Raw genomic sequence first — 14,632 nt, forward strand, 5'->3', positions numbered from 1 at the left:
CTGACATGATGTATGCACTAAGCTACTGAAAGACACATACCATTCTTTTGTGTGCTAAGTTATTTTAATATGGCTTTCTCTTCCAGTGAATTGAATTTGGCTGTGGCTGCCCGTGTGTCAGACCGCATTACAGATGAAGTCATAGAATCACTGTCGAGGAGTTACAAAGCACTGGTGAGACAGTATTCTAAGTAGTCCTTACAAAATCCAAATAGAGATTTTGTATTATTTATTTAAATTGGTTAGACGCATAGACTATCGCACAAAGTGAACTACGATCTGCGGTTGCCACTTTTCTTACCCTTCCAGAATTGTTTCATCCTCTTGCTATGTTTAGCTTGTCACTTGTCCATCCATTTTCCTGTAGATCTTTTGGGTTTTTCTTCTGGTGCAACCACCCAGCAGTGGATCTTCTGTCTGAAGATTTTTCAATGTGTAATGTCTGCGGATGTGATGTTGGCATTTTTGAGATCAGTTTGAACTTGTTTGATCCAAAGTGTTGTCACTTTTAGTTTCTGTAAGTACATTAGAATTTTCTGTGTTAACCTGTTGTCATTCGCTCTCATGATGGGTCCATAGAACTTCCGTCGTCATTTGCGTAAGTGTTTCAGTGTTTGTGTATTTTTCTGTTGTTGTGTTTGATTGTGTCTATATTCTTTGTCTGTGACCTTTGGACACAGGATTTTGCGAATGATTTTACTTTCAACTTTTTTGATGTAGTCACGATCCCTTTGGGTTTGATGACAGTCACATAACATCTATTTTTTGTTTTGAAATTCATGCACCTTTTGTTGTAGAGTTTGCAATTTTCCCGTACGCTTTTTGTATTTTGACTTCACCTGCTTTTTGGGCTAATCTTTCTGTTCCAGTGGGTTCGATGATTTTGCCCAAGTATTTAAAGTGATTGACTCTGTTTATTGTGCAGTATACTGTAATTAAATTTTCTATTTTGTAGCCATAAATTCTGTTTTTGTGAAAGAGACTTGGAGCCCATCTTTTTCAGCACATTCTTTGAGCACTTTGATCTGACAAATTGTTGTTTGTTCATCCTCCGAGAGGATTGCAAGGTTGCCAGTGAAGGCTAAACATGTGACATTGATTTTATCCCGTTTTTTTTCGTATCGTGATGGGTCTCCAGCTGTTTTTGTTTTTTCACTTCCTTTTCCCATTCTTTGATGACCTTACCGAGAACAGTGTTGAAGAGTAGTAGTCTTATCACCTTGTCAGATGCTGGTTTTGATGAGGAATGGTTGGAAGATTTCTCAGCTGAACTTGACTTTGGAAGTTGTGCCAGTTAAGGTTTATTGGATGAGTCAGTGTGTTTTGTATTATTATTATTGTTATTATTATTATTATTATTATTATTATTATTGTTATTATCATTATCATCATCATCATCATCAGTAGTAGTAGTAGCAGCAGCAGCACAAGCAGCAGTCTTTCTTGTTCTCTTGCTATGTTACAATAACACTGAGTTATCTGGATTCTGCTTAAAGGAAGTCTATAGTTGGCACAATGAATGTTTACATTTTCCTCTCCATTTCTGAGGACACTGGGACCAATTGACTGTGAGATATCTAATGAAATATGACTTAATACAAGAGGTACTAGATAGCACACTTTATTAGGGAACTGTGTGTTATCACATACACTGAAGCAGCAAAGAAACTGGTATAGGCAAGCGTATTCAAGTACAGGGATATGTAAACAGGTTGAACACAGCACTGCCGTCAGTAACGCCTATACAAGGCAACAAGTGTCTGACACAGTTGTTAGATTGGTTATTGCTGCTAGAATGGCAAATTATCAAGGACTTAAGTGAGTTTGAACATGGTGTTATAGTCGGTGCATGAGCGATGGGACACAGCATCTCCGAGATAGTGATGAAGTGGGCATTTTACATACGACAATTTCATGAAGGTGTTCGGGAAATATAGATTAGACAGAATTGGTGGTGGAGCGTTTGTGTCTGTCAGTAGTGGTTTATGTTGTAGTGAAGTCTAAGTAGATAGTCCGTGCGAATTGGTATGGGTGGAGGTTATACTTAACAGCCAAACTAAGTTAATAATTGGCTCCTTCTACTGACCCCCAGACTTCGATGATATACACTCCTGGAAATGGAAAAAAGAACACATTGACACCGGTGTGTCAGACCCACCATACTTGCTCCGGACACTGCGAGAGGGCTGTACAAGCAATGATCACACGCACGGCACAGCGGACACACCAGGAACCGCGGTGTTGGCCGTCGAATGGCACTAGCTGCGCAGCATTTGTGCACCGCCGCCGTCAGTGTCAGCCAGTTTGCCGTGGCATACGGAGCTCCATCGCAGTCTTTAACATTGGTAGCATGCCGCGACAGCGTGGACGTGAACCGTATGTGCAGTTGACGGACTTTGAGCGAGAGCGTATAAAGGGCATGCGGGAGGCCGGGTGGACGTACCGCCGAATTGCTCAACACGTGGGGCGTGAGGTCTCCACATTACATCGATGTTGTCGCCAGTGGTCGGCGGAAGGTGCACGTGCCCGTCAACCTGGGACCGGACCGCAGCGATGCACGGATGCACGCCAAGACCGTAGGATCCTACGCAGTGCCGTAGGGGACCGCACCTCCACTTCCCAGCAAATTAGGGACACTGTTGCTCCTGGGGTATCGGTGAGGACCATTCGCAACCGTCTCCATGAAGCTGGGCTACGGTCCCGCACACCGTTAGGCCGTCTTCCACTCATGCCCCAACATCGTGCAGCCCGCCTCCAGTGGTGTCGCGACAGGCGTGAATAGAGGGACGAATGGAGACGTGTCGTCTTCAGCGATGAGAGTCGCTTCTGCCTTGGTGCCAATGATGGTCGTATGCGTGTTTGGCGCCGTGCAGGTGAGCGCCACAATCAGGACTGCATACGACCGAGGCACACAGGGCCAACACCCGGCATCATAGTGTGGGGAGCGATCTCCTACACTGGCTGTACACCTCTGGTGATCGTCGAGGGGACACTGAATAGTGCACGGTACATCCAAACCGTCATCGAACCCATCGTTCTACCATTCCTAGACCGGCAAGGGAACTTGCTGTTCCAACAGGACGATGCACGTCCGCATGTATCCCATGCCACCCAACGTGCTCTAGAAGGTGTAAGTCAACTACCCTGGCCAGCAAGATCTCCGGATGTGTCCCCCATTGAGCATGTTTGGGACTGGATGAAGCGTCGTCTCACGCGGTCTGCACGTCCAGCACGAACGCTGGTCCAACTGAGGCGCCAGGTGGAAATGGCATGGCAAGCTGGTCCACAGGACTACATCCAGCATCTCTACGATCGTCTCCATGGGAGAATAGCAGCCTGCATTGCTGCGAAAGGTGGATATACACTGTACTAGTGCCGACATTGTGCATGTTCTGTTGCCTGTGTCTATGTGCCTGTGGTTCTGTCAGTGTGATCATGTGATGTATCTGACCCCAGGAATGTGTCAATAAAGTTTCCCCTTCCTGGGACAATGAATTCACGGTGTTCTTATTTCAATTTCCAGGAGTGTAGTTGCTGAACAGTTCAGAGAAAATTGGAGACTCGTAACAAATAAATACCCCACTCATACGGTTATAGTTGGTGGGGACTTCAACCTTCCCTCGATATGCTGGCAAAAATACTTGTTCAAAACTGGGGGTAGTTCAGAAAACATCTTCAGAGATTGTCCTAAATGCTTTCTCCAAAAATTATTTCGAGCAGTTAGTCCACGAACCCACACAAATTGTAAATGGTTGCGAAAACACACTTGACCTCTTAGCCACAAACAATCCAGAGCTAATAGAGAGCATCATGACTGATACAGGGATTAGTGATCACAAGGTTGTAGTAGCTAGGCTCAGTACTGTTTCTTCCAAATCCACCAGAAACAAACGCAAAGTAACTTTATTTAAAAAAGGGGATAAAGTGTCACTAGAAGCCTTTCTAAGAGACAGTCTCCATTCCTTCCAAACTGACTATGCAAATGTAGAGGAGATGTGGCTCAAATTCAAAGATATAGTAGCAACAGCAATTGAGAGATTCATACCTCATAAATTGGTAAGAGATGGAACTGATCCCCCATGGTACACAAAACAGGTCCGAACACTGTTGCAGAGGCAACGGAAAAAGCATGCGAAGTTCAGAAGAACGCGAAATCCCGAAGATTGGCTAAAATTTATAGATGCGCGAAATTTGGCACGGACTTCAATGCGAGATGCCTTTAATAGCTTCCACAACGAAACAGTCTCAAAATTTGGTAGAAAATCCAAAGAAATTCTGGTCGTATGTAAAGTACACAAGCAGCAAGACGCAGTCAATACCTTCTCTGCGCAGTGCCGATGGTACTGTAACCGACGACTGTGCAGATAAAGCGAAGTTATTGAACTCAGTTTTACGAAATTCCTTCACCATGGAAGACGAATGGAATATTCCAGAATTTGAAACACGAACAGCTGGTAGCATGAGTTTCTTAGAAGTAGATACCTTAGGGTTTGTGAAGCAACTCAAATCACTTGATACGGGCAGGTCTTCAGGTCCAGATTGTATACCGATTAGGTTCCTTTCAGATTACACTGATGCAATAGCTCCCTACTTAGCAATCGTATACAACCACTCGCTCACCGATAGATCTGTACCTACAGATTGGAAAATTGCGCAGGTCGCACCAGTGTTTAAGAAGGTTAGTAGGAGTAATCCATCAAACTACAGATCTATATCATTGACATTGGTTTGCCGTAGGGTTTTGGAGCATATAATGTATTCATACATTATGAATCACCTCGAAGGGAACGACCTATTGATACGTAATCAGCATGGTTTCAGAAAACATCGTTCTTGTGCAATGCAGCTAGCTCTTTATTCGCACGAAGTAATGGCCGCTATTGACAGGGGATCTCAATATGATTCCGTATTTCTAGATTTCCGGAAAGCTTTTGACACCGTTCCTCGCAAGCAACTCCTACACAAGCTGCGAGCCTATGGGGTATAGTCTAAGAAGTGCTACTGGATTTATGATTTCCTGTCAGGAAGGTCGCAGGTCGCAGTTCGTAATAATAGATAGCAAATCATCGAGTAAGACTGAAGTGATATCAAGGGTTCCCCAGGGAAGTGTCCTGGGACCTCTGCTGTTCCTGTTCTATATAAATGACCTGGGTGACAATCTGAGCAGTTCTCTTAGGTTGTTCGCAGATGATGCTGTAATTTACCGTCTAGTAAGGTCATCGGAAGACCAGTATCAGTTGCAAAGCGATTTATAAAAGATTGCTGTATGGTGTGGCAGGTGGCAGTTGACGCTAAATAACGAAAAGTGTGAGGTGATCCACATGAGTTCCAAAAGAAATCCGTTGGAATTCGATTACTCGATAAATAGTACAATTCTCAAGGCTGTCAATTCAGCTAAGTACCTGGGTGTTAAAATTACGAACAACTTCAGTTGGAAAGACCACATAGATAATATTGTTGGGAAGGCGAGCCAAAGGTTGCGTTTCATTGGCAGGACACTTAGAAGATGCAACAAGTCCACTAAAGAGACAGCTTACACTACACTCGTTCGTCCTCTGTTAGAATATTGCTGCGCAGTGGGGTTCCTTGCCAGGTGGGATTGATGGGTGACATCGAAAGGGTGCAAAAAAGGGCAGCTCATTTTGTATTATCACGTAATAGGGGAGAGAGTGTGGCAGATATGATACGCGAGTTCAGATGGAAGTCATTAAAGCAAAGACTTTTTCATCGCGGCGAGATCTATTTACGAAATTTCAGTCACCAACTTTCTCTTCCGAATGCAAAAATATTTTGGTGAGCCCAACCTACATAGGTAGGAGTGGTCGTCAAAATAAAATAAGAGAAATCAGAGCTCGAACAGAAAGGTTTAGGTGTTTGTTTTTCCCGCTCGCTGTTCGGGAGTGGAATGGTAGCGAGATAGTGTGATTGTGGTTCGATGAACCCTCTGCCAAGCACTTAAATGTGAATTGCAGAGTAATCATGTAGATGGAGATGTAAAAGGTACCGTGAGTATCAGGAATCCAGTAAAACATCAAATCACTGCCGTTGGAGAAAGATCCTCAAGAACAGGGCCAATGAAAACTGGAGAGAACTGTTCAACATGACATAATTTAGACTCTTCTGCAAATTGTTGCAGATTTCAATGCTGGGCCAGCAACAAGTGTCAGCGTGTGAATCATTTGATGACTGCATGACACAAAGCATTTTGCCTCGCCAGGGTCCATCAACACTGACATTGTACTGTTGACTGGAAACATCTCGTCTGGACAGAAGAGCCTCATTTCAAATTATATCGAACAGATGGATCTCATGAATCCATGGATCCTGCATGTCAGCAGGGGGCTGTTCAAGCTGGTGGAGGCTCTGTAATGGTGTGGGGCGTGTGCAGTTGCAGTGATATGGGATCCTTTATGTAAGCATCCTGTCTCATCAACTGTATCCATTCATGTCCATTGTGCATTCTGATAGACTAATGAAATTATAGGAGGACAGTGTGACACATCACTCATCCAGAATTGCTACAGAGTGGCACCAGGAACATTGTTTTGAGTTTAAACACATCTTCTGGCCACCAAACTCACCAGACATGAATGTTACTGAGCATATCTGGGATGCCGTGCAATGTACTCTTCAGAAGAGATCTCCATCCCTTCATACTGTTATGGTTTTATGGACAGCCTTGCAGAATTCATGGTGTTAGTTCCCTCCAGAACTACTTCAGACATTAGTTGAGTCCATGCCACGTCATGTTGTTGCACTTTAGCATGTTCGTGGGGGCCCTACACGATACGAGGCAGGTGTACCAGTTTCTTGGCTGTTTAGTGTTTTAGCACACAATCATTGCCTAGTCTTCCAACCCCACAACCAACCTTCAATTGATTCCATATGATGAGAACACATTTCATCAGAATCAGTTATTTTGGTGGCAGCTACAAACGTGCTCCTGTGCTCCATCTGAAAATGTACTGTAGAGAAAAAAACATGAGGTCGAAGCTGTAAATTTGATTGTGGACCAAATACATTCAGTTAGTGGTACTTGCTTTCTAGGTAGGGAGCTGGTCATTCAATATGAGGCTATGCAGGAACTTTGATGTTTTCCCCATCCAGCTGTTCACAAGAAGACATCTGTAGTAAACATCTCACGCACTGCCGAGTTGATCAAGTAAGCTGAAAATTGTTGGAGCAGGAGGAAGCACATCTAAAATAAAAAAAATAGTTGTGCCCTAATACGCCATGACCGATAGCTCCATACTAATGTGAGCAGTCTTTATTTTGTTCTGCAAAGCCCTGTATTTTGTAATCTTTATGAATTTGCAGAAAACGATTAAGCTGTGTAACATTTTACCTTGAGTACCCTCCAGATTTAGTTTATTATTTGAATGAGATAAAATTACATATTTTTAAAACTTCTAAGTTAACTAGCTCCGTAAAATAATATGGTCATGTTATGTTAATCAAGTAGGACAAACTTCTGACAGTTTCCAAACTTCTGACAGTTTCCAAACTTCTGACAGTTTCCAAACTTCTGACAGTATCCAAACTTCTGACAGTATCCAAACTTCTGACAGTTTCCAAACTTCTGACAGTTTCCAAACTGCTGACAGTTTCCAAACTGCTGACAGTTTCCAAACTGCTGACAGTTTCCAAACTGCTGACAGTTTCCAAACTGCTGACAGTTTCCAAACTGCTGACAGTTTCCAAACTGCTGACAGTTTCCAAACTGCTGACAGTTTCCAAACTGCTGACAGTTTCCAAACTGCTGACAGTTTCCAAACTGCTGACAGTTTCCAAACTGCTGACAGTTTCCAAACTGCTGACAGTTTCCAAACTGCTGACAGTTTCCAAACTGCTGACAGTTTCCAAACTGCTGACAGTTTCCAAACTGCTGACAGTTTCCAAACTGCTGACAGTTTCCAAACTGCTGACAGTTTCCAAACTGCTGACAGTTTCCAAACTGCTGACAGTTTCCAAACTGCTGACAGTTTCCAAACTGCTGACAGTTTCCAAACTGCTGACAGTTTCCAAACTGCTGACAGTTTCCAAACTGCTGACAGTTTCCAAACTGCTGACAGTTTCCAAACTGCTGACAGTTTCCAAACTGCTGACAGTTTCCAAACTGCTGACAGTTTCCAAACTGCTGACAGTTTCCAAACTGCTGACAGTTTCCAAACTGCTGACAGTTTCCAAACTGCTGACAGTTTCCAAACTGCTGACAGTTTCCAAACTGCTGACAGTTTCCAAACTGCTGACAGTTTCCAAACTGCTGACAGTTTCCAAACTGCTGACAGTTTCCAAACTGCTGACAGTTTCCAAACTGCTGACAGTTTCCAAACTGCTGACAGTTTCCAAACTGCTGACAGTTTCCAAACTGCTGACAGTTTCCAAACTGCTGACAGTTTCCAAACTGCTGACAGTTTCCAAACTGCTGACAGTTTCCAAACTGCTGACAGTTTCCAAACTGCTGACAGTTTCCAAACTGCTTGACAGTTTCCAAACTGCTTGACAGTTTCCAAACTGCTTGACAGTTTCCAAACTGCTTGACAGTTTCCAAACTGCTTGACAGTTTCCAAACTGCTTGACAGTTTCCAAACTGCTTGACAGTTTCCAAACTGCTTGACAGTTTCCAAACTGCTTGACAGTTTCCAAACTGCTTGACAGTTTCCAAACTGCTTGACAGTTTCCAAACTGCTTGACAGTTTCCAAACTGCTTGACAGTTTCCAGTGGAGGAGCTTGAACAACACACACACACACACACACACACACACACACAGACAGAGAGAGAGAGAGAGAGAGAGAGAGAGAGAGAGAGAGAGAGAGAGAGAGAGAGAAATTCTGCTACAATACAAACTTGGCAAAACATTCACAGAGACATTTCAGGTACTTAGGCAAGTATATGGGAGAGGATTGTGTGAGACGCACACAATGCTGTGAGTTTTCAACAGGGCGGAATGTCGGTCTGTGATTCCAAGCCTGGACACCCTTCCACATCAATGGATGATGACCAAGTGGATATTGTTTGTACTGCAATTCGTGGATATCATTGTTTAACTGTTTGGGAAGTTGCTGAGGAAGTGGGCATCAGCGTAGGATCCTGTCATCAAATTTTGTGTGAAAAACAAGAGTCGCATTGTGTCAGTGCAAAATTCGTACTGCATTTGTTGACTGAAGACTAGAAACAGATCTGTGTTGGAATGTGTGTGAAACTGCTTGCTGCTGTTAATGACAATGAAAATTTCCTTAAGAACATCATAACAGGCAATGAGACGTGGGTTTACAGCTATCTACATCTACATCTACATCCATACTCCGCAAGCCACCTGATGGTGTGTGGCGGAGGGTACCCTGAGTACCTCTATCGGTTCTCCCTTCTATTCCAGTCTCCTATTGTACGTGGAAAGAAGGATTGTCGGTATGCTTCTGTGTGGGCTCTAATCTCTTTGATTTTATCGTCATGGTCTCTTCGCGAGATATACGTAGGAGGGAGCAATATACTGCTTGATTCTTCGGTGAAGGTATGTTCTCGAAACTTTAACAAAAGCCCGTACCGAGCTACTGAGCGTCTCTCCTGCAGAGTCTTCCACTGGAGTTTATCTATCATCTCCGTAACGCTTTCGCGATTACTAAATGATCCTGTAACGAAGCGCGCTGCTCTCCGTTGGATCTTCTCTATCTCTTCTATCAACCCTACCTGGTGCGGATCCCACACTGCTGAGCAGTATTCAAGCATTGGGCGAACAAGCGTACTGTAACCTACTTCCTTTGTTGTCGGATTGCATTTCCTAAGGATTCTTCCAATGAATCTCAGTCTGGCATCTGCTTTACCGACGATCAGCTTTATATGATCATTCCATTTTAAATCACTCCTAATGAGTACTCCCAGATAATTTATGGAATTAACTGCTTCCAGTTGCTGACCTGCTATTTTGTAGCTAAATGATAAGGGACCTATCTTTCTATGTATTCGCATCACATTACACTTGTCTACATTGAGATTCAATTGCCATTCTCTGAACCATGCCTCAATTCGCTGCAGATCCTCCTGCATTTCAGTACAATTTTCCATTGTTGCAACCTCTCGATACACCACAGCATCATCTGCAAAAAGCCTCAGTGAACTTCCGATGTCATCCACCAGGTCATTTATGTATATTGTGAATAGCAACGGTCCTATGACACTCCCCTGCGGCACACCTGAAATCACTCTTACTTCGGAAGACTTCTCTCCATTGAGAATGACATGCTGCGTTCTGTTATCTAGGAACTCCTCAATCCAATCACACAATTGATCTGATTGTCCGTATGCTCTTACTTTGTTCATTAAACGACTGTGGGAACTGTGTCAAACGCCTTGCGGAAGTCAAGAAACAAATATGCATCCGTCGCAGTGGGTGGGCAAATGGTCAGCTCGTCCAAAAAAAAGCACATGAGTCAGTCGGAGGTCGAGGTGATGCTGGTTGTGTGTTTTGACGTTAAAGGCATCATCCATCATGAATTTCTGCCATATAGTCGGATGATAACCAAGGAAGTCTACCAAGGAATCCTAGTGCACAGGACTACGCCTGAATTGTGGGAAAACCAGAGTTGGATGTTGCGTCATGACAGTGCACTAGCTCATACGTCACTCCTTGTCTGCAGCTATCTAGCAAAACGCAACATTCCCTCAGTGCCCCATCCACCGTATTCTGTGGATCTAGCCCCAGCAGACATGTCCCGGTTTACTAAACTGAAAAAGATGTTGAAAGAACGTTGTTTCTAAGCTGTAGAGGAGATAAAAGACAATGCGATGTGTGTCGTCCCACAAAATGTGTTCCAGGAGGCATTCCAAAACTGAAAGAAATGATGGGAATGGTGTGTTGCCAGTAGAGTGGACTATTTCAAAGGAGACAGTGCTTAAAATGTTGTACAATAATCAATAAAGCTGATGCAGCAAAAGTTAGGTTTCTTTTTGAACATACCTCATATTTCTTTGTAGTGTTTTGGTTTTATTGGTTCTTCAGAAAATTTGTTTTCAAGGTGATTAAGCAAGATGTTGGTCAGCAGGCCAATTATGGGTGACCCCATGAGAGTCCTTCCTGTTGGAAATTTTGTCCTGTGATAACTTTCAGGATAGTAGAGTCTTCTTGTGTCTGTATTTGTGGGACAATATTTGTCTGTCTTAGCTATCTTTAAATTATTTTGAGTCTTTCTTTAGTTGGTATGTGGATGTATATTGATGTGATGTCAAATGAGAGTAGTGTAGCTGTGTTGAGTAAATTCGTATCTTTAAATTGTTGATTAGATAATTAGTGTTTTCCGAGCTTCTGTTGTTTTTATAAGTGTAGTGTTTTTGTAGAAATGTGTGCATGTACCTGGCTAAATGGTTTGTTGGAACAATTGTGAAAGTGATCATAGGTCTCATTGAAGTATTGGACTTGTGAATCTTTGACAGACCACTCACTGAGTGTGGGTGACCTGGGATTCTTTTGTGTTGTTCTATTTATTTGACTTTGTTAGAGGATAGATTAGATGTTTTTGGTAGTTTTTGTTTGTGTCTTTGGAATCGTTGGGTGGGGTCAATTTTTATCTTTGTTATTTGGCTTTCTCTTATGAAATTTAATATTTTATATGTATAGTCCTTTTCATACATGACAACCAATGTTCTTCCCTTGTCTGCCCTCATAATCATTGCATTGTGTGACTATAGCTTTTTGTGTATGTCTTTAGCTCTTTTCTCCTCCTTGGTTGTCTGTTATCACGTAGACTATTTTTGTTCTTCCTAATCGTCTGTCTGATTGTTCTGCTATTAATTCTTTGGTTAGCTCTGCATTGAAATTTCCTGTATCTTTCTGTTCTTCTTATTCTATTATATATTTGCTTTCTGTAATGATGTTTTCTATTGTTTTTGTGTGATACGTGTTTAGATTGTGTTTGGGTCCCTTTTGGAGTACTTCTTTTTCTTGTGTTGAGAACTGTAATTCAGCTGAACTAACAATTCTTGTATAGAATGTATGTTTCACATGCTGGTTCCTGTTCCTCCTATTGGGTGGGTTTGTGTTTAACAGTTTTCTTTAGTTTCTGGTCTTGTTTCACGATTTTATTTTCTGTTTATGCCTGTATGTGAGATTTTGCCTGCTCAGTCATTTCATAAGTTATTGCAGATTGTTTAATGTGATTGCGTAGTTGTAATTGTGTTTTAGCAGCAATATTAGGAAAGAAGAGAAGAGCACTGAGTGGCAGGGTGTGCAGGGGGAGTGGAAAAGGAGAGGAGGGAAGCAGGGAAGGGGAAAGGACAGGCAGGTACATTGGCAGAGGGCAGCACACAAAGAGGGTGGAGGAATGTGATGGGTGATAGGACTGAGGGGCAGAAACTGTTGGGTGGGAGTTGTGGGGACAGTAGCTTACCATAGGTTGAGGCCAGGATAATTTCCAGTGTGGAAAATGTATTGAAAGAACAACTCCCACCTGCGCAGTTGAGGATGGATGGGGGTGGGGTGAAGGGGGGTCCTGATAGCTCAGCTCAGGTTGTAAAGCAGGCATTGAAATCTAGCCTGCTACTGCAAGCTGCATGTTATGCTACACTGTGGCTTACTTTGCTCTTTGCCTTAGTTTGGCAGTGGGCTTTCAACCTGGTGGACAGCTAGTTGGTACTCCACAAACTCTGTTGCAACCATCGCACAGCATTTTATGTTTGTATGACATCCAGCCAGACGTGCACCAGATGAATGGTCGCACCAGTGTTCAAGAAGGGTAGTAGGAGTAATCCATTTAACCACAGACCTACATCATTGACGTCGGTCTGCAGTAGGGTTTTGGAGCATATACTGTATTCAAACATTATGAATCACCTCGAAGGGAACGATCTATTGACACGTAATCAGCATGGCTTCAGAAAACATCGCTCTTGTGCATCGCAGCTAGCTCTTTATTCGCACGAAGTAATGGCCGCTATCGACAGGGGATCTCAAGTTGATTCCGTATTTCTAGATTTCCGGAAAGCTTTTGACACCGTTCCTCACGAGCGACTTATAATCAAGCTGCGGAGCTATGGGGTATCGTCTCAGTTGTGCGACTGGATTCGTGATTTCCTGTCAGGAAGGTCGCAGTTCGTAGTAACAGACGGCAAATCATCGAGTAAAACTGAAGTGATATCAGGTGTTCCCCAGGGAGCGTCCTGGGACCTCTGCTGTTCCTGATCTATATAAATGACCTGGGTGACAATCTGAGCAGTTCTCTTAGATTGTTCGCAGATGATGCTGTAATTTACCGTCTAGTAAGGTCATCGGAAGACCAGTATCAGTTGCAAAGCGATTTAGAAAAGATTGCTGTATGGTGTGTCAGGTGGCAGTTGCCGCTAAATAACGAAAAGTGTGAGATGATCCACATGAGTTCCAAAAGAAATCCGTTGGAATTCGATTACTCGATAAATAGTACAATTCTCAAGGCTGTCAATTCAGCTAAGTACCTGGGTGTTAAAATTACGAACAACTTCAGTTGGAAAGACCACATAGATAATATTGTTGGGAAGGCGAGCCAAAGGTTGCGTTTCATTGGCAGGACACTTAGAAGATGCAAAAAGTCCACTAAAGAGACAGCTTACACTACACTCGTTCGTCCTCTGTTAGAATATTGCTGCGCGGTGTGGGATCTTTACCAGGTGGGATTGACAGAGGACATCGAAAGGGTGCAAAAAAGGGCAGCTCGTTTTGTATTATCACGTTATAGGGGAGAGAGTGTGGCAGATATGATACACGAGTTAGGATGGAAGTCATTACAGCATAGACGTTTTTCGTCGCGGCGAGACCTTTTTACGAAATTTCAGTCACCAACTTTCTCTTCCGAATGCGAAAATATTTTGTTGAGCCCAACCTACATAGGTAGGAATGATCATCAAAATAAAATAAGAGAAATCAGAGCTCGAACAGAAAGGTTTAGGTGTTCGTTTTTCCCGCTCACTGTTCGGGAGTGGAATAGTAGAGAGATAGTATGATTGTGGTTCGATGAACCCTCTGCCAAGCACTTAAATGTGAATTGCAGAGTAGTGATGTAGATGTAGATGTAGTACTCCACCCTGTGGCACAACCATGCAGCTGAATGTAACAGGCCTGATTTCAGTGGCTGCTTCATGACCCAGGCAGTCTGGATCCTCCCCTCCAACACCATCTATTCTGAACTGCACAGATGGGAGCTACCATTAGGACATATTCTCTCCTCTGCCACAAGCTTTTCTGAAAGACACAGATAGGAGTTATCATTAGAACATGTTCTCCCCTCCCAAAATTATTCCGGCCTCAACATGTGGTAACTTACTATCCCCTCACCCTCCACCCAGAACTCTCCATTCTTTTGTTCTGTCACCTCCTCCGTTCCACAATCCCTCACTCTCATTGACATTGTACCAACCCATCAATTCCCCTCCCTTCTCTCCTCTCACTCTCTCACTCTCTCCCACTCCCCCACTCCCTCCCTCTCTCCCACTCCCTCTCTCCCACTCTCCCACTCCCTGCCTCTCCTCCCCCCCCCCCCCCCCTGTGCACCCCCAACAGACAGCACTCTTTCCTCCTCCCACCCATACCCTGCTACTCATTTCCCTTCTGGCCCCACTACAGACTGCTATTAATATGACACATTCCAGTTGGAGCTGCCAGTGGTAGC

The 14,632-nt window shown here is 43.5% G+C and overlaps 1 protein-coding gene across 8 annotated transcripts in view; it reads left to right on the forward strand.

The window, feature by feature from the left end:
* LOC126356058 (F-actin-uncapping protein LRRC16A) overlaps positions 1 to 14,632 on the forward strand; it is a 488,103-nt gene that overhangs the window by 368,488 nt on the left and 104,983 nt on the right. For all 8 annotated transcript variants that reach the window (XM_050006760.1, XM_050006755.1, XM_050006753.1 and 5 more), the window contains one exon: positions 87 to 174. In XM_050006760.1, the coding sequence (XP_049862717.1) occupies positions 87 to 174 (88 nt within the window). The remainder of the gene's footprint in view (positions 1 to 86; positions 175 to 14,632) is intronic.

Source organism: Schistocerca gregaria, chromosome 3 (genome assembly GCF_023897955.1).
Source record: "Schistocerca gregaria isolate iqSchGreg1 chromosome 3, iqSchGreg1.2, whole genome shotgun sequence".
Classification (NCBI taxonomy): Eukaryota; Metazoa; Arthropoda; class Insecta; order Orthoptera; family Acrididae; genus Schistocerca; species Schistocerca gregaria.